Below are 26,714 nucleotides of genomic sequence, written 5' to 3' on the forward strand. Positions count from 1 at the left end.
GATTATTCTTAAAACAGCACATTTTTATTTTAAGCTGGAATAAAAATTCTTTGGTGTTATGGGTAGGAAATGATTCTCACCGATGTAAATTCCATCTCACTGGAAATTTTACAAATAACAAAAAAATCCCTAAATCAAGAGAGTACTGGAATTTCCCTAAAACATAATCAAAAGCTTGAGTCATCTTTAAAGGCACCTCCATAGTTAACTTTTGCACAGTTCTTTATATCGCTTCCAACAATCTCCATGAGAGTAATTGGCTCATTTTCAAACTCTGGAAGAAGGAAGAAAAATCTTGGATACTTATGTCTCTTGACTCTTGCTTGCTTTAGGAATTTAAATGCCTTTGGAGGCTCAGAAGGCCGCTTGGTGTCCATGCCTTGCCCATACTGCACTCGAGGTGCCTAAAAGCAGAATTGTGATCTTAAAAATCCTGAGACCCACCTGATGGTGGAGTGCCCTGAACCATGCACCTGGTTTCTGTTTGAGTTCTGCATCAGGATGTTCTCCAAGGACTTGATTACAAGCAAGCCTTTGTTGAAAGCCCTAGCTGTTGTCACTCAGGGAGGCAAGAGACCAAGCAAGTCTTGTAGCCCTATGTGATCTTTCTGTTTGCATGGTCATACCATGGCATGGAAAAATTAGACCACAAGCAATCTCGGTTTCCAGGGCTGAAAGCTTATCTTGTCTGCCAGCAGAGGAAGGGACAGGACAGTGAGGAACATCCCTTTCCAAAGAATGCAGGAGATAAGGCAGCTTTTCTCTCGCAAAGGTCTTTGGGTCTATGTAAGTTATCTGTAGGACGGGCTGTGACTCTGTGGAAGGCAGCAAGACATGTCAGGGGAACAGGATCTGACTCAAAAACAAAACTGCACAAACTTGCAACAGCTGCCCAAAAATACCTGGGTGACTAAGGGAAGAAGAATGCTAAAGCAGGGAAGTTCCATGTGTTCTGTTTGGCTTGTTCTCTTCTTTGGAATGGCACTAAAAGCAGTGTTTTTGTTCCCCCAACCCTGCCTGTTGCAGCGGCCGTGGGGGCAGTGAGGGGTAGATGTTACATTTGGCATCTTTCTAATTTTCTTCAGTCCAGCTCAAGTGCTAGGGATCAGCGGGTTGGAAATGAGCTGTTAGAGATTTAAACTAAAGGAGGCTACATTTATACCAGATAGAAGGAAGAAATTTTTACAATGAGAGTGACGAAACACTGGAACTTGTTTCTCAGAGCGGGCATAAAGGGCGTGGATTGCTCAGAGAGGGGTGGATGCTCCATCCCTGGAAACATTCAAGGTCAGGTTGGATGGGGCTCTGAGCAATGTGATCCATTTGAAGATGTCCCTGCTCATTGCAGGGCAATAGGATCTAGATGAGTTTTAAAGGTGCTTTCCAACCCACACTATGATATGATTCTATGGAGCACACTTAAGAAAGGTAATTATGAACTTCCCTTAATTTGAAAAATTGGATCAAAACATCTACCTGGACCAATAGGTTAGATATTACATGAAATAGGTTATCTATTATACAGACTACATTCGATTTTATGTTAGCTTAGTTAGTATTTTAATTAGAGGAAATTAGAAGCAAAGAGAAAATTATTCCTGATACTTGTCAATGGTTAACTGGACTGGAGCATAATGAATGCCACAGATTGGTATCTAGACATTCATGTGAACATGTAATGAGAATCATCCATGAGTTTTCATCCTATGTTTTCCTGCACCTACTTTGAAGCAAGGGGATCCAGTAGATGTCATCCCAAAACAGATGATACCTCAATTAAAAATGCAGGGCTTGAAAGGGATTCCCAGGTCTCTAATTCCAGTCCCCTGGCAACAAACTGTTTGTTTTTGTGAATAGCTCGAATTTTTCCTTTTTCTTTGCAAGTAGTTCTCTGTTGCCCTCTTTCAAGGAGGATAAGTTTGACATCTGAAAGTGTCAAAAACTGAGAATGGAACTGGGGGCATTGCAGAAGCTGTGACATTAATTAGAAGAAACTGTGTTCACCTGAGTCACAGCATGGCAGAACATGCAGGTGAGAAGGAAACAGCCCTTCCTCATCAGCAAGGACAGCGGGAACATCCTGCTCCATCAAAGAGCTGTTCTGGAGCAAAGCCCAGAAGGCTGCTAAGGCTTCTGGGAGAGTTTGTTCCCATCTGTCCCCAGAGGTTCCTGACACTTCTCTGCCATGGCTTTCTGACAGTAACCAGAGCTGTTTTGCTAGGGAGGTTCCTAGCATGTGCCTCCTTGGCACCTGTACTCTGCTGCATCAGGCCACGCATCTCATGACCTCTCACTCCAAGGTAGCCTTGTCCTCTCGCTGAGCTACCTGTGCAGCTGGACTGCTCTCCATGGACTTGTGTCCTGCTGACTTTTGTTACCATTTACAAGCTGTTTGCTTCCTGGAAGGCCTCCAGTGCTGCTTCTCTGGCATCAGTTCAAGGTTTGCTTTCAGCTCTATCTGCTCTAAACTTCAGCACACAGCTCCATTACTTGTGTGGGACCGAGGGAAAGTAATTTGTCATGAATTTTGGCTATGACACAGCAGAGCTGTGTCAACAGAATTGTACGCTTCATGATTTCGTCTTCCACACCAGCTGCTGATGGAGTAGCAAAGAGAAACCTATGGCCTCACACAGTCCTCTGGAGCCATGATTTCAGTCAGCCATAGCAAACCCCTTCAGTTTCTGAAGGATGGGCTCTGCCCTCTGTTAGATGGCTGTGATATGCGCTTCTAGCCACTGCTTCATCCACAGATGGAAACAGCCTGTCTCACAGAGGTCACTTGTGTGGGCGAAAAGCTGGATGGAGAATATATCAGAAGTTGTTGCTTACTCCTAATGTAAGATTTTTATTTTTACTATTTTTTAAAAAAGCTTACTGTCTTCGTCCTGCAGATCCAGAGTGCTCAGCCATCAGACTGAGGACACATGAAGTGCTCCTAAAAGATACTTCAGATAGGAGGAAGCAGGCATTTGCTCTAGATGCCATTCAAGTCTTCTAAGGACCTTACTGTTCTTCCCATGATGGGTTATGACACATACTGTCGTCCTTTGCCCCAAACTCAAAGAGCTTTCTTGAGAAACTGGTATTTGCCTAAGAGTTAATCCAAGAGAAGGAATCCTAATTGGTTTGTTATTGTACAGTGATAGAAGCAGGAAAATCTGACAAGAGAGGGAGAGCAGGGGACTTCCATCCTGCAAATTTGGGGCCAAACCTTCTGACTTCCTGGATTTTTTTTCACGGACTTCTGCTCCAGCCCACATGAGGTGAGCAAGGTGCAGCAGCTCTGACCTGTTGGGCCCCATCAATCTGTCTTGGCTTTCTGCTGCAGGACAGCATGGAGCTCTGTGAGAATTGAAAACACCCATGGGTTGATCAGGGGGGTCACCTCTGACAAACAGACCTAGTTCAATGTCATGGTTCAGCTATGGACTGATCCAGGTGCCTGTAAATACCCACTTAAATAAACAGGCTACCCAATTTGTTCCTTTTCACACTCCTTTATGGTGCATCAGGAATATAAAGGAAGACAGAAGGTTGGTGGTTTGCTTGCTTGGGGACAGGAGATGGGACATAATTGAAATTGGAGTGGGTATGATTTGCTTGGTTGCTTGCTTCTTACACTCAGAAATCTGAGTTCTGCATTGCCAGAGTCAAGGATTTGAGGAGAGCTCAGAAAATGAATGCTTGCTAACAGAGAGAGCAAGAGATCTGGAATGGGGATGTTTAAAAGGTGTCGGGGTTGTTAGTATGTCTCTAATGAACTTTCAGGAGAAAAACTTCTGTGGACATCAAGCAGCTCACCTCAATGAGGGCAGCTCTCTTTCTCAAAAGTCCTACATGCAAGAAAGAAATTTTCACACTTCCAGCATTAAAAAACCCTAACCCACAAAGCACACTACTGAAAGATTACAGGGACTGTCCCAAATGTTGCCATGACTGGGCTGGTGCCAGGGGCAACTGTGTGCCACCACTGCAGTAAGGAGTCCTGGATTCTGCCAGTTCTGTGTCACCCCAGCCCCATGGGCATGGGTCAATGCCAACAAAACCACAGCAAGCAGCACCTCTTACACCCCCAGATCCTTTGTGATTAATTTACTTATTGATGGTCTTTCATAACTCCGTGGTCATCTTTTTTCTCTCTGCCATTAATTATTCCTGGAAGCAAATAAAAGGGCCCACCGATATCTCTCCCTCCCACTCAGCAGAGCCAGCTTTTCCTTAGGGAGAAAAAACTTGTGCTCATTTGCAGTGGGACAATGCCGACTTTTGAACCTCTAACCACTAAACAAACAAACCTTGCGCTCTGCTCCACAATCCAAACAGGGTTTATTGACAGGCGTATCGCAGCAACGCGCAGCAGCTCCGGCAGCAGCCGGGCTGGGATCAATGCTGCGGGGGTGGCCCCGGGCTCCAGAGGACATCCTCGAAGGGGCGGCCCCGCCCGGGGCTGCTGCGCCCTGGCTGCTGCCGCCCGAGAGCCCTGGCGCCCGGGGACAGCGCAGAGGGAGGAGCGGGTCGTGGCGCCTGCAAAGCCCTTCTAGCTCAGAGAGCCCTGGTGCAACCGCTCTGCGTGGGTTTAGGGCTGCTGCTGCAGAGCCAAAACCCTCGCTTTGGGTGCTGCTCAGATTTCGTTGTCCCCAGCAGCTCCTCCAGAACAATACAAGGACCTTTTAGAGTCGCAGAGGGATGAATCAGGCTCCTGCGTCCCCCTGATCAGGAGCGAACCATGAACATTGGACCCAGCAGGATGTGCTGTGTGTCAAGCCCATGCGCAATGAGCATAGCTGCTTTGGTGCTGCACCCATGCCTCCTGGCCAGACCCACTTCAGAGACCACATAAGCAGCAGAAAATCAAGCAGGTTCCTTGCACCAGAGCTGCTGCCTCCCACCAAGCTCTTCTCCCAGGCATAGGAGCCCTGGATCAGGTCTGCATGGCCACATGTCTGCTGTCGGATGGCCAGCCCCTAGCCTGGCAAGGCACAGAGCTGCATGCAGAAAAAATGCAGTGCAGAGACTTTGGGGCTGGTGCTTTCCATTTCCCCAAGTTCCCTCAGGCAGAGAGAGCTGCCTTGCCAGTAGGGTCAGGCCCTGACTAAACCATTCTCCCCATGTAGTTCTGTAGATGCTGCTGGCATTTGGCTTTGGCTTTTAACAAAAAGATAAGAAAAGCTTCAACAAGGAAAAAACCAAAGTGCCCCAAAGAATGCAAGTGGAATAACTTAAATAAATTTGATGAGAAAAACTGAACAGCATGGGCCTAAATCCTGGGGAAATCAATAATCCACGTAAAGTGTTTGGGGCTGGACAGTGCTCCCATCCCTGCCAGGGTGCAGGCCCACATGAGCTGGCTGCACATCCAGCCAAGGGCACTGGCTGCAGCGTGACTGCTCCAACTTGGCCTCACTTCACAGCTGGGCTTCTCCCATCCCTAAGTAAGAAATACATATGGCAAACAGCCAGGGCGATGTGGCCAAATCAGCAGGACTTTTCTCGTTTTCATCTCTAAGTGAGTCGTTTGGCATCTCCACGCTGGTGTCCTCCATCCAGCCAGCATGTGGAAATGGGCCACAGCCTGTGCAAAGTAGGCTCTGATACAGCACAGAGCTCCTCCGAGGATTTCTGCTTCTGACGGAGCTGTGATGCAGCTTACATAAAGCTGATAGAATCAAGGGAATTTTGGAATATCAACTGAAACACTTCCTCCCCCCCCCCGGCCCGTCCCCCCCCTCCCCCCCCCCCCCCCGCCAACAAGACAGAAATTGTAAGGACAGAAATTATAAGGATGTGAGAAACAGCACGGTTTAACCAAGGGGACATTGCACATGCAAACAAAGCTCCTCACTCCAGCATGACAGGACACCTTTTTCAGAAGGGATGAAATTCTTTCAATTTTTCTGCACTGCAGCTAATAAATCTGGATGAATGACTATCTGCACTGGATTTATGGGCTCTTTTACAAGTGTCTAACGTTAAGCAATTCACTTCTGAACGTTTAAACAGTCCCTTATCTTGTCTGTTCTGACCCTTAGGGCAGAATGAACATATTGCATATTCATGGTTGCAAGAAGAAAATAAAATAAAATATAAAATAAAAAAAAAATGTGCTTTAATTTTTTTTTCCTGCTAAAATTCATCATTAGCCCAACAATTCTAAGGTCTTTTGGACCGATCCCTGAGATACACCGGGGGTTGACTGGCGGGCAGTGCCCCCACTTTATCTAACAAATTCCAGGGTAAAAAAAGCACCCGAACATAATAATAATAATAATAATAATAAAGCGATGGACACGCTTCCCCCGGACGACGAGACACATACACTGTACACCTGTACACACGGCCGGCCCCGCGGGGCGGTGTAGTGCATCGGGGGGCCGCTCCCACCGTGCCCCCCGGCCCGGCCCGATCCGCTGCGTCCTCCAGCAGCCCTGCGCCGCTGTCCCCGGCCGCTGTCACTGCGGGGCACCGGGGCCGAGCCCGGCGGCGGCCGCCCCCGCCGCGGGACCCTGCAATGAGGCGCTGGGGCTGAGGGGCTCCGCGCCGCCGGGCTGCGCCTGCTGCAGCTTCTTCTTGTTGATCTTCCTCTCCTTCGCACGCCTATTCTGGAACCAGATTTTCACCTGCCGGGGGGTGGACAGGGGAGTGAGGGGGAGCGGTTCGCCGGGGATGTATCCCCCTCTCAGCGGCTCTCACCGAGAGCGCATCCCAGCCCCTCGCGATCCGCCCCCGCGCAGCCCCGTCCCGCGCGTCCCTGCCCCCGCGCAGCCCGGCCACACGTGGTGAGCGTAGGGAGCGCCACTCTTGGGACAGACCTGCCTCTCCGACAGCCCCAGGTTGGAGGCCAGCTCCGCTTTTCTCCTGATGGTGATGTAGCGGCTGTAGTGAAACTCCTTCTCCAGCTCCAGCCGCTGGTGGTCGGTGTACACGACGCGGTACTTGTCTTTCGTCCTGGTTTTAACTGCGGAGCACAAAGCCAGGGTTGAGAAAGTCAAAGCCAAAGGGCAGAGTTGACCGCAGCCATCCTCTCTGCCGTGCACAGCGTTCAGGAGCAGTCCTATCCCCCCCTCCCGAGCTGGCTACTCGCTTCCCCCTGCCCTGGGCTCTGCTGAGCGCAGCAGAGGAGAGGAGATGTCCCGCAGCTCCTTGGAGACATGGGAGCAGGCTTCCAGCCCCGGTTGCCAGCCCTGGCCCCACCGCACACCCCTGCCTTGCACGGAGACAACTTTACTGCGCACTTTGTTGGCCTTTTGGTTTTGTTTTGCCTTCCCGAGCGACAATAAACTTCTTATAGAGAAACAGGAAAAGAGAAAGAGAGAAAAGGCCCGTTCAGGGCACGGTGATTTCGTTTCTAAACGAGAAACAGCGATCTAAGGGTGGAGAATCGGGAGCGACCACGGGGAACCACTCGTGTACTGGCCCAGCTCCCCATTTTCTGTTCTGGCATGGGAGCTAAGGGGATTTCTTGGAAAGCCTGGAAGTGTGACGTGCAACTTCAGAGTTAAAAAAAACCCAACCCAACCCAAGCCAACGAACAAACGAACAAAAAACCCCAAACCAAACACCGAAAACGCAATGGAATCCGTAGGCGAATCCCAGCGAGCAGCCGGGGAGAGTGCATCGCCGCAGTCGGTGACCTCCTTTTTCCCGAGGGTTTCTTGTTTAACTGGTTGTGTCCCCGGCCCTCCCGTTCTCCAGGGAGCCGAGGCGGGGAGTCTCTGCCCCCAAGGTGCTTAATGGCTAGCAGGCTGACTTTGTTCAGGTAAACTCTCTGCAAACCACAACAAAAGCACCCTGTAAAGATACAAGCCTGATCAGAGAAAACTCCCCAGAGCCAGTGAATAGGGAACACAATCCCAAACAATGCAGGACAAGGAGATCTTATCAAAGAAAAACCCTTCTCAAAGCCTTAATGACAGCCACATTCTGTTTGAATTACCACTACTGAACAAATGGCGGCAGGCGCTTTCATCCCCCCAGCTCTGCACATTAACATAAACACTGGCTCCAAAGGCAGAATTTGAATGGAGACAAGGGACCGGCCACCACCGCACAAGCCCAAACTGTGGGAATACCATGGGCTGCTGTGGGAAGCGCGGTGGGCCTGTAAGAGCTGCACCGCCACCGGCACCCGGGACGCGGCTGTACCAGCGGTCGGCACCGGGGCACCGAGGCTTTTCTCCCGGGGCGCGGCAGCCACAGGCGTAGCCGGGGCTCCCGCTCCGCGCCGCCCAGGGAACCCCCGCCGGCCCTGCCGTCGGTCACGCAAGGCAGGGGATGAGAGGGGAATGTCATATCATTATTCACTGCGAACGTTGTCATCCTTTTTTTTTTTTTCCCGGCCACTATATATAAATATTTTAAAACATTTTTTTAGGTGCAAAAAAAAAAAAAAAGGGAAAAAAAAAAGGAAAATAGGATAGGATAGATAGCACTCGTGGAAGGTGTATATCAAAGCGCGGGACACGCATGTCCCCTGGCGGATGCACAGTGGGAATAAAAGAGGGGGTCTGCGGGGGTATTAACATCACAAGGGAGCGCGGCGCCGGCTACGGCCTGACCCGGGAGGGCACGCCCTCGCACGGCCCAGCACGGCCCGGCCGGGGGCACAGCCCGGCCCGCAGGGATCGGGCGGGCAAGTGGCCACCGCTGTCGCTCCGGAGGCCTGGCCGCACGGAGACCTTAATAAAGGGCAGGCGCCCAGTGACTCAGAAACAAATGCGGAGCGACACCGGCCGATGATTTATATGACTATAATTGGTTATAAAAATCTTCTAAGTGGCTATAAGCAGGAGAGCGGAGCAGTGGGAGGAAGAGCGAGCGTTTCCTCAGGCTCCGGGCCATTCCACCCTGCTCCGCCGGAGCGCACCCCCGGGCACTGAGCCCCCGGGGCCGGCAGCGGCTGCTCACCGGCGGAACGCCGCTCCTATCGCTGCCGGCCCGGCGCCCAGCAGCGCGGACTGGCTGCCGGCAAAGCCCGGCAGTCCTGTTCTCCCGAGGACCGACCCTCGGGCGGGTTTGTTCCGGGGAGCTCTCCCCGAGAAAAGGCTTTGCCGGGCTGCCCAGGGTACGGGGAGCGGGCTGCGCCCCGGGGGAGTCGTCGGAGGGACAGCCCCCCCGGCCTCGTCCGGCACTTACCCTGGCTGCTGAGCGGGGGCTGCGCCGGCTTCCTCATCCACTCGCAGAGGCCGCGGCGCTGCCCACCGGGGGAGAGCGGCTCGGGGGCGGCGCTGGCGGCGGCGCTGGCGGCGCTGAGGGGCTGCATGACCCCGGCGGAGCAGTGGGGCGCGGGGCCGGCGTGGTGGTGGGCGTGCGGGTGGTGGTGGTGGTGGTAGTCGGCGGGGCTGTAGGCCATGGGGGCGGCGGGGGAGCCCCCGTTGAGGCCGTGGACGGCGCCGGCGGCCGGCGGCGCCCCTTGGCCATAGGTGCCCCAGTCGTCGCGGAGCGGGGCGGCGTAGGGCGCGGGCCAGGCCGGCCCGGGGGACTGGGCGCCGTCGAGGTTCACATGGTACCCGCTGTAATCCGCGTACTGCGGGGCACCAACGAAGTTCTGCGCCGCCAGGTTAAGCCCCCCCGAGTGCCGCACCGGGCCGGGGTACATGGGCCCGTCCTTCTCCAAGAGGTAGCTCACGTACATGCTGGCGGGGCCCCGGCGGCGGCTCTCCACATGCTGCTCGGGGCTCTCGCCGCGGCGCGCCTGCTACTGCCTGGGGCCGGGCTGCCCGGGGCGGGGAGGGGGCAGGCGGAGGGGCCGCGGCCCCGCGCTGCGCTCCGCGCTCCTCCGCGCTCCCGGTCCGAATCCAATGGCCGGCAGTCCTTACATGATTAACGATTGTTTACAAGGCTCTATTAGTAATGGCCCAGACACACCAAAGGCAGGTGACGTGGAGAGGCGCTGGGTATATAGCTACTACCCCTAAAAGACGATTTGCATTTAAAAAGATAAGGAGAGGGCAGCGACCTGATCACAGCTAAATATTCAAGCCTTTATTGTTTAAGAGCTTCCTCCTTCCATTGCAACCTGGTGCACTTTAACCTCCAATCACAGGTTCAAAGGATGAAATCAAGAGACTTGCAAAAGACAGAGAGGGAGATCTAAGGGCGAGGGTGGGAATATGGGAGCCGTGTATCACGGCCGATCTCTAGGCAGCACTTCAGCCATCTCTTCTCTGTGCTTTGGGGCTGGGAGGTGGGGGGGGGGTGGGGGGGTGGGGAAGGGGCGGAAGAGGAGGGAGTTTTGATTAAAAATCCACAAAGCTATTTTGTTGTGGTTGTTTTAAGCAACAAACCCCATCGCGACGGCCTACTGCTTTTTCTAAAACGCTTCCCACCCGCTCCCGCTCCCACTCGGTCATGGGCGATGAAGGCGAGGTAAGAGGAGAAATCCCCCCCTCCAAGGGCGCTGTCTCCTTCCTCCGCGTGTGCCTGCAGAGATTCGAGGCTGGGCGCGCCCAGTAGGTCCGGGAAAGGACGAGGACTGGGGGTGCCTTCGTCTGAAACACCCTCTGTCCTCAGATCCACCTGGAGCGAGGCCGGATCATCCCGCCGCGCGGGGGGGGGGGGGGGGGGGAGCTTGGGACCGAGGCAGGGGATGGTTTTCCTCAAGGGGGGAACCATCAACCTCCTCCCAAAGCCTGCCACCTCACTGGGCGATTCCCTAGCTGCAGCACGGCCGAGCCCGCGAGGAACCCGACGGCTTGTCCCTCCGGGCACACTCACTTCTTCCCTCCCCGACTCCTTGGAAACCCTCTGGAAATGCTGGCCCTGGAAGGGCGGCTTCCAGGCAAGCGGCAGCCGGCTCCCCCGGCCCAGCCAGTCCCCTTTGAAGAGGCGACCCCCTCTCAGCTTCCCCCCGCCGCTTTTATGCTTTAACTTTTCACCCTGAGCGGGGACAATGCGAAACGACGTTTGCATATTCGCATCTTTTCCCATGACACAGCGAGGAAACCTTTCACCCGCCGAGAAAAAATGGATGAGGAAGGGAACGTTCCCCCGTTTTCCCAGCACGTTCCGCCGGAGCAGCGCAGCACCGTCTCAGCCATTCTCACCGGCTCTCCGGTCCCTTGGGGCGGCTGCGGCTCGGTCCTACCGGGGGTCCCCCAACGGGCCCCGCGCTGTCCCGGACACCCGTGTCCCGGGTATTACATATGGAGATCCACGTGGTCGTGTCCCAGGGGTATTTTTCCTTCCACGTGGGTGGCTGTTCTGCACACTGGGGAGTGTCACTGAGACGGGGCGTCTTGCAGCTGAGGGCGCATTTCAGCTCTGCAAAGGCAGATATCCCGAACCCACTCTCTGAAAATCTCCCTCTCTTTCCCTCTATTCTATCGTTCCTTTGGTGCTGAGCGTGGGGCTGACGCGGAGCCGTGCTTTAAAGCCAGTGGGGGTAATTCAGCGACCTCTCTCAAAATGTCCGAAGGGTTCCAGTGTCAGTGGCCCTGGGAGACCAGGACGCTCATGTAGGAAAGGATGGAGCATCTCTCCTGGGGAAGAGGCCACAGACGGCCCCCCCGGAGCCGCTGTGAATGCTCCGGATGCGAGGAACGGGGTATCCCCACCCGGCACACATGCCTGCGCCCACACCGTCACTTGTTCGCAGGCTGTCGCAGGCGGCCGCGGTTGCGACCCTGCGATAACAGCAGCCCAACAGCAGGGATGTAGAGATGCCTGCCAGACGCTTTCTCTGGAAGGAATTTCTCTCTGTGTTGCCTATTCCCACCATGACACTTTTCCCCCGCCCCGACGGTTGGGTAACGACGAGAGGGAGCGGGGCTTGGAGCTCTCACCGCTGTCTCAGCAGGAGACTGAAATGTAACTCTGGAAAGGAAATGCTCTGTCCTTTCAATGTAATCGCCTCTCCCGATAAGCACCGACAGAGCCGATCTATGCAGATGTGAGTTTGATGATGCCATAAATGGAGAAAGGGGCCATTAAAACGACAAAACTCTGGAGATATTGTAATAAAACGCACTACAACCCTGATCAACCCCGAAACAGCCCGGTTCAGTGTCTAAGGCTCCTTCAGTGAATCCCTGGCAGGCAGGTGACAGCTTTTTGGGGTGAGACCCGACGCCAGCCCGACCTGGCCGGGCTGGGGGCCGTCGGCCGCGGGGTCGGATGAGAATCCTGGGTCTTCGGTGAAGGATCAGGATAAGGCTCCGAGGAAGCACCGCAACTACCCGGAATGGCAGCCAGAGCGCTGCGCTGCTACTTTGCCGTTCTGATAGTGGTCCCAGCTGCCTTCCGAGTACGGGGAGGACTTGGGGAGACCGGGCCCCACCAGCCATACCCTGACCGGGGTCGGCGGCGAGATGGGGACGAGTCCCTCTTCCCCCGTGGATAAATGCTTCGGAGCATCCTCTGCCGCCGCTCAGCTACTCCTCGTACGCGACCCGTGGCAGCTGCTGGGGATGGGGACACGCTGCCCCGGGAAACTCTTGTCTCAAAATAAGCGGGATCCCGATCCGCGCACTCCTAGATAGCTTTGCGGCTCTTCGGGCTCGTTTTCGTTGTGACTGGCACAGGATTCGTCCCCCCTCCGGCCCTACCCAGCTATCGGGGCTTCTCAAGGAGGTTGGGGAGAGAGGATATATCTCTTGGCCGGGTTTCACCCCTTTTTTCCTCTCCGTTCTGCCCACTCCCTCTCTGCTTTCGTCTCGGGTTTTCTCTTTAGCTCCGGCCCAGAGCAGCAGAGCCAGGAGAGGAGTGGGGACCATGGGACCAGACCCCGACATTGGAGCGTGGGCGAAGGCCCGATCTCTCCCTCTTTGCTTCCTCCGTTTTTTTCCTATTTAGTTAGATTCTGAGCAGGGAACTGCGACCCAGCGCCTCTCAAGCTGACAAGTGCCGGATGGGGGACACCTTTCGCAGGGAAATATCTTCCCCCGCGTCTCCATGCTGACCCCGATATTTCCCCCGCAGGGCTGTTTCACCCAGGGCTGCCTCTTGGGCAGACGCCGGGCTCCCCGCCTTCCTCCTTCAGCCTCAGCCTTGCTGCTTGATCTGAAAAAATAATTACCGACATTATTCCGGGGGGAGTCAGGGCAGCGGTACGACTGCGGGGAAGTGCCGGGGGCAGGGCTCTATGCCCGCTGCCGGGCCCTCGGACTCCGGGCAAGCGGTGCTCGCATCACCTCGCTTCGGAGCCAGCGCTCATCGTCGCCGCGGGTCACGGGGCTGGCGCGGACTGGGGGATAATGGATCGAGCAGCACAGCTCGAGGACACCCGTCCCAGGTCAGCGACGTCCCCATAAGCCACGGGAAGGGCCGAGCGCCACGCAGCACCCGCGATCCCTCCTCCACAAACTGTTCCCACTCGGCGGGAGCCGGCCGGGGATGCGGATTCACCGTCTTTATTTCTACTAGTTTTGTGGTTGAAATAATTGATTTTTCTGTGATTCAGGAGAATCTTGGGGTGGGATGGGGGAGGAATCTTCCCGTGTCCTTCCACCTTAACGACACGGAACCGGGAGCGTTGTTTGCAAGGTAAAGAAAAAAAAAAGCCCGCTTGAAAGCCCTTTGACGGCCGTGGAGAGAGAAGGGAAGGAGGAATCGTGTGTTAGTTAGTCCGACCTGTGGAATTTATGACTCCCCCTAAGCACAGACATGATAAGGACTTAGAAAACATCTTGGATCTTTTCAAGCCGGCAGCCCCCGAGGCTTTGATGTAGATTACCTTGCAGAATAACCCAATACTTTTATCCTGGGGTTGATACTCGTCTTGTTTAAGCACATGCCTCTAGGAGGGGGTTAGATGCTGAACGCTCGCTCCCGAGCGGATTCGCGTTGCTGGGAAGAAAGCAGACTGGGAGGGAAGGGGGCACCTTGTGCCTGGCCGGGGCACAATCGCCCGGACCAGCACCGCCACGGGCCGGCCCTGCGACCCCGGCCGGCCCTGCCCCTTTGCACAGGTGCTGCCAGTCCTGAGTTCACACGGCCCTGTTCCCCTTCAGGAAACAGGAACGTAAACAGAGAAGAAGAAAAGAAGTCGTATGATACACCAGAGGCTTCTGCAGCCAGAGGCTTGTGAGGGTGTCCCTAGTTTCTCAGGTCCAGTGGCTGGCACACCTCTGATGGTCAAGGAAAGAGCCTTGGTTGGATTTTATTTTAGTTTAGTTTATTACTTTTCTTTACTTGATTTTTACCTTACTTTATTATCTTAAATGCCACAGAGAAAGATTGCCGCACCAGGGCGCCCCGGCTGCCTGCAGAGCGCTGGTGCCCGGCCCCTGCTGGCCCGTCCCGCCTGGGACGGCCGGGGCCTGATCACGGGAGCCGTGAGTCACCCGGCAGCGCGCATCCGCAGGACGGCCCCGACGGCGCGGGCCGGGCGGGGGCGGTCCGTGTCACGGAAGGGGAGTCCAGGGCACGGCTGTTATCGCCCCTGCCCCCCAAGGACACCCCCCTCCCACCCAGGGACGCTCCCCGCAGCACGCAGGGCCGCTGTTATCTTCCCCGGACCCGGCAGCGCCCGGCACGGGATGCAGCGGGAGCGCGGCGCTGCCCAGCCTCACGCTCTCGGCTTCGCGGCGAGGCACGGCCGGCCCGGGACACCGAGGCAGAGGTTGCTCCGCGGTCTCCCAGCCCTCCTTCAGAACCACGCCACTCCCCGGGAAACCGCAAGCCCTGGCCCAGCTGGTGGGATGGAACCACTAACACCAGTGCCGGCTCCCGTGCCAAGCAAAACACCGAATTTGAGCTGATGCCCTCACTGCTTTCCTCACTGATTAATTTTCTACATCTCCCAGCTTTGAAACCTTAGCAGGGAGGTGATGCACGCCCCTTGGGTGCATTGTCCCCAGCTCGACAACCTGCAAGTCTTGCCGATTTTTCCCCCTCATTCCCTCTGCTCCAGGCCCTTCCTTGGCAACATGCTTTGGGGTGGTTGCCCCATACCACTGTCTCCCTCAGCACTGAGTTCTGTGGCAAGCCCAATCCTGCAAACCCTTTCAGTGAGAGGAGGCACAGGGTGTTGCTGACCCATGTAGATGGTTTCTTGTTTGCCAGACCATAATTGTACGCATCCCTACAGGGCCATGGTGCTTTGTGGATCATATTTCATGCTAGGAAATACAGGAGTCCAAAGCAGGCAAGTGCCAAGCGGTTCTTTGGCCTGGCAGGGAGCAGGCCAAGGCTCCCACATGGGACCTTGCTTTATGATGGGGCTGTAGGAAGGCAGAAGAAGACTCATCTTTCTCCACAGACAAACCTGTACTCTCCAACCCAAACCCTTAGTCCTTCTGGCTCCAAGGAGGAATTGGTACCTGACTGCTCTCCATCATCCCACATTTGCTCCCAGCTGTTTTATTCTAGTACTTGAGAGCTAAAAGGAGTCTCACCACACTTTGTTTCTGGTCTGAAAAGAAGCCCCAAAAGGAGCAGAAGGTAGGGCCAGGCAGAGCCAGAGCCAGCTTCCCAGCTGTGGCCCACACTCCCCTCCCCTGGGGTCTCCTCTGTGACTCAGCTCCCAGGGACCAGCCCAGCCCTGTGTCAGTTTAGCTTCACAGCCCTCCTCACCCAGGGCAACCCTATACACAGGAGGCTTTCAAAAGGAGAACCCAGTACACATCACGTAATTGCTTCTCCAAGAGAAATATGTGGGAAACTAGAGCTAGGCATCTCTTTCTTTTTAGGATCTGAAGCCTCCAACCCTCCTCTGAAGACAGGGCTGTCATGGCTCTGGTGGGACTGGAGGACTGTCATTAGAAGTAACTTCTGGGTTTTCTTCAGCTGGAAGATGGTGACGTACACACAGCATACAGCACGAAGGGAGAGAAACCCTAGTGCTGCTGGAAGGAGGCTTCTCTGGGCAGCCAAAACTAAGTGTCAAAGCCTGGCTGTGGTGCAAAGGATCATGAACAGGTGTAGGCACTACATGGCAGCAGGAGTGGGTCACTGTCAGGATCTCCTGTCTGTTTTCATCCCAGCTAAGCAGTGTTTAAATGAACTGGATCTCACCCCAGATTTTATGTGCCTCTGTGGAGGTGACCACAGAAGTATCACCAATTTCCTACCTCTCTCCACAAACAAGTCTTCAAAATTCCTTCTTAGCTGAGATCTGAACCAAATTGTGCCCCAGGGCACCTACACTTTTTCTAGGAGTGTAACTCTATCAGTTTTCCAGTACATAATTAAACACCCAATTTTCAATCTGTCAGCCACCTGTAAGGCAGGATCTCTGCCCTGAGCAGCTGCGCTATTTATCTCATCATTATGAAGCATTTCAGGAAGCATGAATCCAGGTGTCAGACAACCTGCCTGGAAGGGACTCCTTCCAGGCCATTCCATAATGCTGGGGTGCTCGCTGAGGGTGAGAAGGAGCTGGGCTCGGGTTCCAGCTCTTTCTGAAGCCTTCCAGCTCTTTCTGAAGCCATTTGAGACCTTTTCGGTGGGTCTTTTTGTGTCCTTTTTTAAAAGGTGTTTTCCTTTGCATGGTCTAATTAATTAGCCACTGATGAAGGCGGCAGAGTGGGAAGCCTGAGCCCTGAGCCACTTGATCTAATTCAGTGTCTGAGAGAAGGGGCTGAGATTTGGTGTATCCAGCTCCACGGGATCCACTTATCCTCAGTCTGCTTTGATTTTTTGCCTCTGAAATAATTTCCAGCAGAAGTTTTGCCTCTTAAAAAATAACCATCTGCAAATAGCTCTGGAGCAACTTTTACCTTAGATTTCTTCATTGCCTTTCACAGTTCCCTCCATGAACATGTGGACTGAAAGCCACTGCTAGCATGCATGACAGGGTCACTTCTGCGCTTCTCTTCTGGTTTAACACATGGTTAGTCCCAGCTTCTCTCAGAGGGACCCCACAGAGCCCATCCCAGGTATCCCAAACCCAAAAGCATGACGTGTTGGAGAAGCACTTCCAGTTTCTCTTGATCGGGACAGAGAAGGGTGTCTTATAGTTTTGGTCCCTGCTGCCTGTCACACACGGACATGGTTGTTTGGGAAAATGCTCTGAGGGGGCTGAGTGGTTTGTGCTGGTACTGGGCTTGTCCCATCAGTGCTACGAGGTTTTGGCTACGAGGTTTTTGACCGACACTCACGTCCCCAGTCCTGCTCTCCTGTGGCTCAGACACTGCGGTTGGCCCAAGTCCCCCTGCTGAGCGCCAGCCCTGGTCCTTGTGCCGTGCCCAGCGCCCCTCGGCCGTGTCCGCCCGGCAGCCGCGGTCGCGGAGCTCCACCTAGTGCCGGCTGCGGCGGCGGAACGGGGCCGCCCGTGCCCGGGCATCCCGCGGGCGGAGCCCCTCGGGACACGGCTGCCGGCTCCGAGGTGTGCTCTCGCAGATAGGGGGGAAAGAAAATTCGGGCAGATTCCGCAGCGCCATCCTGTCTTTCAGCTTGGGTTGTCAAATTATGTTTCTTCTTATTCGTTACTGTTACGAGGGAGAGCTCAGTGTCCTTTGCCCTTCAGCGCTTTTAATTGACCTCAATCCCTTCTATTGCTCTTCTTCCGGGATTAATGATTACTGAATCTTTGTCAGTCTGTGCCTAATTTAAGGCATCCGCCTTAGACTAAAGGCATCTCTGCTGGAGGTCTTCAAACAAGCTTAACTCTCTCCATTCACTATAGGGGGAAAGCATCACTTTCTCCTGACAACGTGCTTCTGGAGGCACAGATTAGGGGTCTGGATCCTAATGAGAGAAATGTGGGCATCTCCCTTCAAGAATCATGAAACTGCTCCCTAAACAGCACTGTCTGTGGCTCTGCGTAAGCCTCAGGAATGGACCACCACTTTGCTAAGTTGTGTTGGAAGCATCCAGGAAAAGAAATGTCCTAAAAGAAATTATTTTTCACTCAATACCTCCTGTAGCTTTGTTCCATCTCTCTCTTCTGTGTTCAGCCCTTACACGGGGGTTTTTCTCCTGATTGCTGTTTGTCACAGAGTGCTGTGTTGCCTGAGCTGCTTTTCATGTGTGAATCATGAGAAACTGTACTTACTCCAAGATTCTCTATTTGCCTTTGTATTCCCAAGTCTCAGCTCAGCAGTGATGATGGGGCCGGTTGATCTATGTCCAGTTCTTTTTAAATCTTGTGGAAAAACATGTGACACAGCTCCCTGGCATGTTTTTAAGTACATGGGATTCCCAGCTGCTCCTCTTTGAGCCAAGTTCACGTCTGCTTAGTTTCTAAGGTCAGCCAGGCTTGGAAGTGACCAGTTCAGCATTAGGTTCCTCTAACTCTGAAGGCTGAAAACTCCTGTCTGCACAAGACACTCAATTCCCACTGTCCAGCCACTGCAGGCTGTGTGCTAACAGTGCTGAACAGTGACATCTGGCATATGAACATTTTCAAACTGTTATGGGTATGTTAAAAATAAAATACATTTTCCAGAGAATGCAATGTTGAAATTTATTTCTGTCTAAATAACTCCAAATTGCTCTTCAGCAGTTTGAATCTGATTAAAACATTAAGGATTCATCAGTAATTATTAACAACATTAACAAAAATATACAAATCATAATTATTGTATTACAACATTATTTTCAGACAGTGTTAGTTAAGAGCAGCTCAATTTCTGTGATAGCACATTCTATCCAAACAGTTATTAATTTATAACACATGCCTCTGAAAAATCCTAACTGAAGTTAGCACCTTGTAAAATGAAAAAGAGAAAAAAAACCCTATTAACCAATATATTCTCGTCTTCATCCACTGTGATGCAGACAAATATATCCTATTAGTCATGATGAAAGTTGCATTTAGAAATTCCTAAACCTCATGATGAAAATAGCTGTCTTTTTAACTATACTGAAAACACATCAAGCCTCTGGGTATTGTCCTGGGTGTCTATGAGAAAGTTAAAGAGACATACTTTAATTTTAGTGCAGCAGAGTTCATACACCCAGGCCAAATTCTGTGGATTTGGAGTGATGATAATACACACCTAAATTGCTACAGAAGATAATTTCTTCAAAATTAATATTTTCTTTTTTCTTTTTCTTTTTTTTTTTAATTTGCTATTGTAACACACAAAGCCCCATGAATGGAATTAGCTGTAACTCAGCTGAAGTGAGACTTCCAGCTGGAGACTGCCAGCTGGATTTTCCAGACCAGGGAGGTAGAAGGTTATCTGCAAATATCACTTCTCCTGGTTATTTTAGATGCTTATTTTAGGTAGAAAGAAATCACTGACTGTGAGTGCCTATGTCTCATCAGAAGCTGCAGAATGTAGCCTGGCTGAGTAGAGGCCACCTGAGTAACTAAATCTTGATAAAATGAGCTCACTTGAACTGGACGTCCAACAGCTACTCCACAGCCATCGAGATGTCCAGGGTAAGACAGTTACACACAATCAAATTAAGAGCTCCTTGTAAAACAAGACTGATAGAACTTTAACATTTGGACATCTAAAACTGGTGACCCCAATGGGTCTTTTTTTCCAGTGCTCATTGACACCTGGAGATGAAGATGTGAATAGCACTTGTGGAAATCACACCAGCTCTCCTTAGCTGCATAGTCAATGCTTGTAAACATTGATAAAACAAAAAGAAGTATTTTCTCATGTTTGGTTGCAATGTGGCAAGAACAGTATGAATTCAATAAGCTGATCAGGCACTATTTACACAGCATCAGGAGAAGAGATATTCAGTCGTAGAGAGGCAGCCATAAAATTTGTCTTGCTATAGATCTGCTGAATTCAAACAAATGAATGACACCTTCTTCTCAAAGTCACATTAATACGGACTGGCCCACAAGAAATGCAAACAGTGCAGCAGTTGGTAACAATTTCTCTTCTTAGAGCTGATATAGAACACTTATCCTACACAGGGTTTATGACAATACTGAGACCAAATCCACAACCAGATTATTTTTCAACCTGAGAGTCTTCAGGCTGGAGCACAATTGTGGGCAGCAAAGATTCCTCATCCCTGCTTACACGTGGTTTAGTTTTGATGCTGGAATGGTGTGTAGCAACATTTTTCTTCATATCATGGTAAACCTAGAATTGGAAAGAGGAAATAAAAGATATCTTCTGTTATTATTTATTGTGCTTGGAAAACTGCTCTTCTCCCCATGAAGCAGGCACTTGTCGGGTACAGACCACCTCCTTATCCATGTTAAAAAGAGCTGGTTTGAGGAACAGCAGTGGACTCTAAAGGAAGGTTTTTTCCCTAGGTACAGTGCTATGAAGCTGCTTGTTAGTTTGCCTCTACACTTCACAGCTCCTGCCCGGCCAACAGCCTTCAGAGAGGCACAATGCTGCAAAGGCAAGAGCCATTCATAGCTCCTTGCATCCCAAGATATTCTCAAGGACACTGCACTGGGAAATAGCGTGTCTAGTCCAGAGTGGATACCCAGGTAGGAATTGGTAGTTTGGGAAGGAATTGTTTATCCTCCCTGGAGAGGAGATAAATACCTGATATGGACGGAACAGGACTTCCTCAGATCATCTTTATTATTTTGGCCTTTGAGAATGACATACAGCATGTCTGTGAGGACATGGCATGGTGATCCCTCATGAGACCCCCTGGCCCCTGGTCCATGCTCAGCTCCCCTCCCATGGCAGCTATCAGCATCACCAAACCTGACTGCACTGGCTGCTGTACAAGGGAAGCCCACTCCCATAGTGCAGGCTGAGAGACTTCAGCTTTCCAGAGTCCCAATGCAGGCATTGGGAGGAAGAAAATCCTCGTCAGGAAGGTCAGGATTCTTTCTGACGGCAGAAAAACATGCCCCAAGCTCTTACATGGGTCCATGGGCAATGCATCCATAACACAGTTGTGAACTTCAGTAGAAAGCAGAAGGCTATTCCTCCGCTCATCATGATCTGTGGAACTACATATAAACCCCACAAAAACCCGAACACAAACATTGTTCACATGTTCATCTTACTGTGTTTACTTACTGCTCCTTCTGCCTCAGCCAGCTGACAGGCCAGAGAGGAAACCAGGTTGGAAAAAGAGGGTCTTTTTCTGGAGTCAAGAGCCCAACAGGACTGCATCATGCAATAGCTGAAGAAGCAAAGACATGGCACAGAAAACATGTTAGCTCTTGGATTCTCTGTAAGTGACTACATGGAGTTGAAGGACTTGGATGGGAATCATGGGGATCAGAATGATTTTATAGAAAGAGGCCAGAATAACAGTGTTGCAGCAGAGGAAAAGAAGCAGAAAGGTAAGGAAAAAGGGTGAAATTATTTTTACAGTGGCTTTATCAGAGAGTCCTTACTAAAATCCTCCTCGTAGTATCAGGGGCAGGATTTCACCTTGGCTGCCACGTAATGGCATGATGAGTTTGTTTTTCAGCTTCCACACAGAAAATGTTAGGAAGACAGTCCTGTCTGTCTTTGGGGCTAAACCTGTTCCTTGTGGACTATGTAGTCTTAAGTACACTTTTCACAGCAAGTCTTTTTATGTAATTTAACATCACAAAAATCTTTCTGGAATTTAAACACCGCCTTAGAGATATTGCAGCTTTGTCAGGCTCCAGTGCAGTGTCTGACTGCTAAAGTCCCTTGCAAAGTTACTGGGACAATAGGCTCCCTGGTATTTAAAACCCTCCCATCAATCTTTCACGGGTCAATCTGTCAGATTTACCTGTACCTTTAATGCCATTACAGTCTTCGTGTGGAGATTGTAAGAGCAGTGCAGTGTCATAGCAAGGCGCTGTGTCCTTAGAACATCTATGAAATGCCTGCCAGAAGAGCTCAGCCAGCCCAAAGTCCTTCCCTTTCCTCTGTGTTCCAGATCTCACAGTTGTCTGTCACCTTCTCTTCTCTTGTTCCCTGGGGCCTATCTCTACCCAGAGTCCCCCCAGGCACAGAGGCACAGGCTGAAAATAACGTGCTGAGAGCACAGAATTAGCTTCCCCCCAACTCTTCCTTAGAAGGGTGTTTGTCTAAGAGGAACCCTAGCCACGTGGAACTGAAACAAACCTGGTAAAGCTCAATTAAGAAATAAAGTTTTGGAAAAAAACCACCAAAAATTTAGTCAATATGGAAAACATAGCTTTTAGGAAAACAAACAAACAAACAAACATAAAGAAAAGGGAAAAGAGAAAAAGCAAAAGAAAAAAAAGGGGAAAAAAATCTGTGGCCTGAGAACAAGAAGTTTCCTAGGGAAAGAAGGCACAATTAAATAAATACACATACACACATAAAATTTTGTGCTAATCACTTCTATTTTGCAACAAAACATGCAGGATCAGGCAGTATTTGTTAGATTTAGATGAAGATCTCATGTTTTGCAACTAATTTTGGGTAAGATACAGTGTACAATAAATAAAAGGTCATTCAAACAGTGATCTAGTAAGTATAAATTCTCATGCTGTGCATCACTTGGAAATACACTTACACATCTTTTGTAGCATAATATGGTTGGTCCATTTTAAATCCACTTTGTATTAATTTGTAGAAATTTGTGTCAACCTGAATACCAGGGTAAGGATTTACACCTGTGGAAATTGTTGGAGAATATATGTTAATTCAGAAGCTGCCAAAATGAAACACCGCTCTTTTGTCCCATTGCAAACGTACCCAAAGAGAATATTTCCCATAGCAGTATTCCATAAGACCAGACATCACTCTTCATGGTGTATGTCCTCTCGAATATGCTTTCGGGAGCCATCCACTTGACTGGCAATCGAGCCTGTGCAGACAGAGGGAAGGAGGCCAGGTCATGCTGTGACAAAGGCTTTCTAGGTGACTCACTGTGCTTCTCACTGCCAGCATGATCGATTCATGTTTGCTGTGTGAAAAGCTGTGTCTCTGTCACCAGTCCTTGGACATTCCCATTACAGGGAGAAATAGACACTTCTAAAGAACCAATTTGTCTCATCCATTTCAGATCACTATTGAAGGGAGAGATGAGCTCAGTCCTGGAAGAGCCATCTTCCTTCCTCTGGCTTCCAGCATAGAGAGGCCCAGATGGAGATGTCCACACTGTACTTCTTCACAAAGCCAGAGAATCTGGCACACCCCCACACATATGCTGTTGTCCTACACTGTTACTGCCCACAACAGCAAACAACTCCCAGTGCTTCCATCGATGGATTTCAGTGTGCTTTAGAAAGAGCATGCATACCACCTCATTTACACTGCCAGCTTGATTAGTTTAATTACAAGCTAAGAATTTGCATTTGCCAAGGGCAGAAAAAAGTGAGATTTCTGCATTGCCTGTACAGATACGCACAAAGCTAACAAGGAATTAAAAAATTTAAAACTTTTTTTTCTTAGTTCCTTGTAATTCTTACAATGGTATGAAAACCAGAGAGCACTCATGAACTTACATTGCCCCTGACGATGTAGTCGGAGTCATTCATTACATCTCTGGCAAGGCCAAAGTCACATATTTTCACCACTCTTCCATGGGTCACCAGTATGTTTCGGGCAGCGAGGTCTCTGTGAATGCACTTAGAAGGAAAGGAAGGGTTAACACTCTGCAGCATTTGGTATCAGAGGTGGACAATTCCCTGCTCTCCAAGCTGGCATCTCCTTCCACTTAAATAATTTGGTGAATGGCCAAGCTGGACACTCCCTGGTTGCTGGTGGCAAGGAGACAGGGCCAGAGCAGGCACAAGTGTGCTGTGCAGTTGCTTCTTACTCAGGGTGTTGCCTAAAACTGCAACTCAGTCTTTGCTGTTAAGCCAGGTAGGTAGTTCAAGCCTGGAGGTATAGTTCAAGCTTGCCACTGAGTGGCTCTGTTCTTCAACCTGCTTTTTATAAACTGACCTATTTTTAGCATCTTTTCTATCTGAAAAATTTGCTACCCTTCACCATACCGATTTGGACTCAAGAAATTCCATTCCTTTGGCAACTTGATAAGAGAAGCACAGAAGGTCTTCAAAAGTGAGCACATTAAAATCCTCTTCTTCATCCACCTGTGTTCTTTTATCTGTAAAAAATAATCAAATGTATGAGTTTTCCATGGACTTCCTCACTCTCTGATTAACTCCACTGAGTGTTGTAAGAATTTTAACATGCTCCTACCAAGAGCAACATCACAAAGAGCATCCATCTTTTTTATCCTTCACTCAGACACAAAATAAAGGAGAGTGTTTTCATATTCATATACTATGTATAGCACCAGCAGAAACATAAGCCTCTGGCCTTAAGTGTAGTCGAATCCTTCTTAAGAAAAATTCCTACCAGGATTGAAGAGAGACATATGATAGAAAGAGGCCTCTTTTGTCACAGAATCTAGTCTAGTTAGATCAATAATACAATAAATACAATAATAACAGAATTATTGAAGATATAATCAATTAATCTCTTACCTTCCTCAGAAAGCACCACAGTTCCATTTGCTCCAGGTGTCACATTTACGTTTTGACTTCTTTGCATGATTTCAAATTCATCCTCTCTGCTTAGAGTTGTGTTCACACCATACTTCAGGTGAGTCCCAACCCTGGAGCGGGCAACACATTTTCAAAGGTTTCACACAGTGTATCACATAATCTTCTACACATAGACTCTTTTGCAGTGAAAAACATGAACAGTTACTACTACTAAAAATCTGAACACAGACATGATTCTTCTCAAAACTGGAAAGAGAAACAAGAGATTGTTTGTCTTCTGCAGTCTCCATAAGGAGAATCAAATCTCAGTTCCTCCCAAGGCATTGCTTATTAAAGTATGTGAAGGCATATTCTCAAGAATTCAATAATTTCACCAGTGTGCAGCACAGATGAGAATGCAGCTTTAAAAGCAGCAGCAGTTTTTAAAAGTATCAAACTGTTACTAAATGCTTTACCTAGAGTTTTGGTCCTGATGGATATTGTAGTAAAAGCTGAAGTTTTGTTGTTTAAAAATATCTGTCAGTGTCCAGTGAAACTTTTCTCTCTTGCTCCTTAAGTAGTTCAGAAGGTCACCATAGCAACAGTATTCAAATATCAAGTAGATTGGTCCTGAAATAGTTGGAAATGTAAATGCTTGCTGCTATTTATAGCACTCTCTCCGTTAAAGCCCTAATTCTGCCTCATTTTCCCTCAGGATTAATCTGTATTAAGACATCCCAAGCATCTTCCATTCCCAGGTAAATAAGCTGTACCCATGGGCAGGTAATGAGAATTTTTTTACTGACTATAATGTCCCTTGGAAAGTCTGTATAGCTTCTTCCTTGTGGTGCATCTCTCAAACTGCACTGAAAATCCCTATAGAAACAGAGGAATCCTTCCCCATTCCAATGGCAATGGGGAGGACAGTATAGGCTATAAAGATGCCCCTGTTAATTATCTGGATGGTGTGAATTTGTATCCTTTGACCTACATCCTTCTGTTTATCTGTGCTTCCTTCATGCTCTGGAAATATCCTTTTTTTTCTCCCCAAGAAGACCACCTGAAACCCAAGAGTAATTGCTGAGAGGACCTATATGAGGGATATATACCTTGTAAGGGGAGGTATCTGAGTAGAGCACTGGTCAGGCCACTTTCTCAAGAAAGGGAAAATACATCCAATTCCTGACTCGGGCAGGCTTGGATAAAAGCCATGACCAGCCAGCAGGAGCTCAGAGTGGTCACACATCACCCTGCAAAGCCTCACGCTGGCACCACCACTTCTGGCCCAGAAAGGCTGACTATGAATCTGTGGACATTTCTGTCAGAAGCTCACTGTCAAGCAAGGTAGGGCAGGCTGGAAAAAGCTGTATTTTGTAAATATTCTACTCTTTACTTGTCTCATTTCTTTTTTTCTGTGTCTCTCCTGCCCCTGTGAGTTTTCAGTTTCTTTTGTTTCCTGTCTAAATTTTAGCTATTTTTATCCATTCATTCTACAACTTCACTGTTTGGTGAGCCACATGAATAAAAAAAATAAAATTACATTTTCCTAAGTGAACATAATCATGCATATACAAAAGTCCTTGACACCAGATAAGTTTTTCCTTTTCACTTAATAAACCGGCTCATACCAGTGCCATCACCCCTGTAACAGGAAATCCTCTTCTATAGAAGGACTGTTGTATCACTTCCTGCCAGTACAGTCAGAAAGGACTCTTTTCTGTACACATGCATGCCCTTGTATTTGCTTTCAGTTCATCTTCATCTTATTTTGGGCCAACACAGAACAGCGAAATTGGTCCTCATTATTCTGGAGGTTTTAATTGGTACCTTTCCACAATTTCAAGTTACCTGACACAGTACAAGCTCCTAGTAGGTTCACAATATTTTCATGGCTTCCAATGTGAGTCATCATTTTCAGCTCAGACATTAGAGCATCTTTTTCTGAAGCATCAGGTTTTTCTGTAAAAGCAGTAACATAGATTTGGAAATCTCCAGCAAAGAAATGAAAATTTAAATGGTTGTGATGCTTTGTCACACGCAAATCTTCATTTCAAATTCATTGGCCTGACAGTACATTTGGGAACATCCTAAAAAAACCTTTCCAAAGTATAAAATGATTCAGTCAAAGGTGGAAACTAATTTTTTGAGTGAGTGTGGATCATTTGAAAGCCTGGGAAAGCAGTCATTAAATGTCAACATTTGTCATTCTTGGGCTGGCAAGGGATGACAGCAATATATTAAAGTGTTCCCAAGCACAGAAAAAATGGCAGTCAAGCCTGTTGCAGAGAAGTGTTAAGAGAAAAAAATGGCAGCCATATGGCATACAACCAGTTGCAACCCAATAGATGAGATGGCCACCCTGTGTTTCAGTAATAGCTTTAGTCTTGTTTTTCAGCAAGCATTTAGTGCTCATGGTTTCAGTGAATTGGGCACGTGAACCAAAATGATCAAGTTGAGCTACCACAGAGGAGTGGACCAAATAAGCATAAAACTGATGCATATG

The 26,714-nt window shown here is 49.8% G+C and overlaps 2 protein-coding genes across 3 annotated transcripts in view; both read right to left on the reverse strand.

Moving 5' to 3' along the window:
* Positions 1–6,120: 6,120 nt before the first annotated feature.
* CDX2 (caudal type homeobox 2) lies at positions 6,121–9,634 on the reverse strand. Its single transcript, XM_032093535.1, has 3 exons — positions 9,136–9,634; positions 6,813–6,958; positions 6,121–6,620 (listed from the first exon to the last, which is right to left on the reverse strand). Exons 1-3 carry the CDS (start codon positions 9,632–9,634, stop codon positions 6,453–6,455), a joined length of 813 nt encoding a protein of 270 aa, XP_031949426.1. The 3' UTR covers positions 6,121–6,452.
* Positions 9,635–18,961: 9,327 nt separating this feature from the next.
* FLT3 (fms related receptor tyrosine kinase 3) overlaps positions 18,962–26,714 on the reverse strand; it is a 41,410-nt gene continuing 33,657 nt past the window's right edge. The window contains exons 16-24 of one of the 2 annotated variants that reach the window (XM_032099501.1): positions 26,060–26,170; positions 24,688–24,841; positions 24,206–24,342; positions 23,717–23,835; positions 23,225–23,347; positions 22,473–22,584; positions 22,291–22,390; positions 20,844–20,949; positions 18,962–19,937 (exon numbers count right to left, since the gene is read on the reverse strand). In XM_032099501.1, the coding sequence (XP_031955392.1) occupies positions 19,803–19,937; positions 20,844–20,949; positions 22,291–22,390; positions 22,473–22,584; positions 23,225–23,347; positions 23,717–23,835; positions 24,206–24,342; positions 24,688–24,841; positions 26,060–26,170 (1,097 nt within the window). In that variant the 3' untranslated portion in view covers positions 18,962–19,802. Of the gene's footprint in view, positions 19,938–20,830; positions 20,950–22,290; positions 22,391–22,472; positions 22,585–23,224; positions 23,348–23,716; positions 23,836–24,205; positions 24,343–24,687; positions 24,842–26,059; positions 26,171–26,714 lie in introns of both variants that reach the window. The other variant, XM_032099502.1, reaches the window with a different exon arrangement.

Source organism: Corvus moneduloides, chromosome 2, assembly GCF_009650955.1.
Source record: "Corvus moneduloides isolate bCorMon1 chromosome 2, bCorMon1.pri, whole genome shotgun sequence".
Taxonomy (NCBI): domain Eukaryota; kingdom Metazoa; phylum Chordata; class Aves; order Passeriformes; family Corvidae; genus Corvus; species Corvus moneduloides.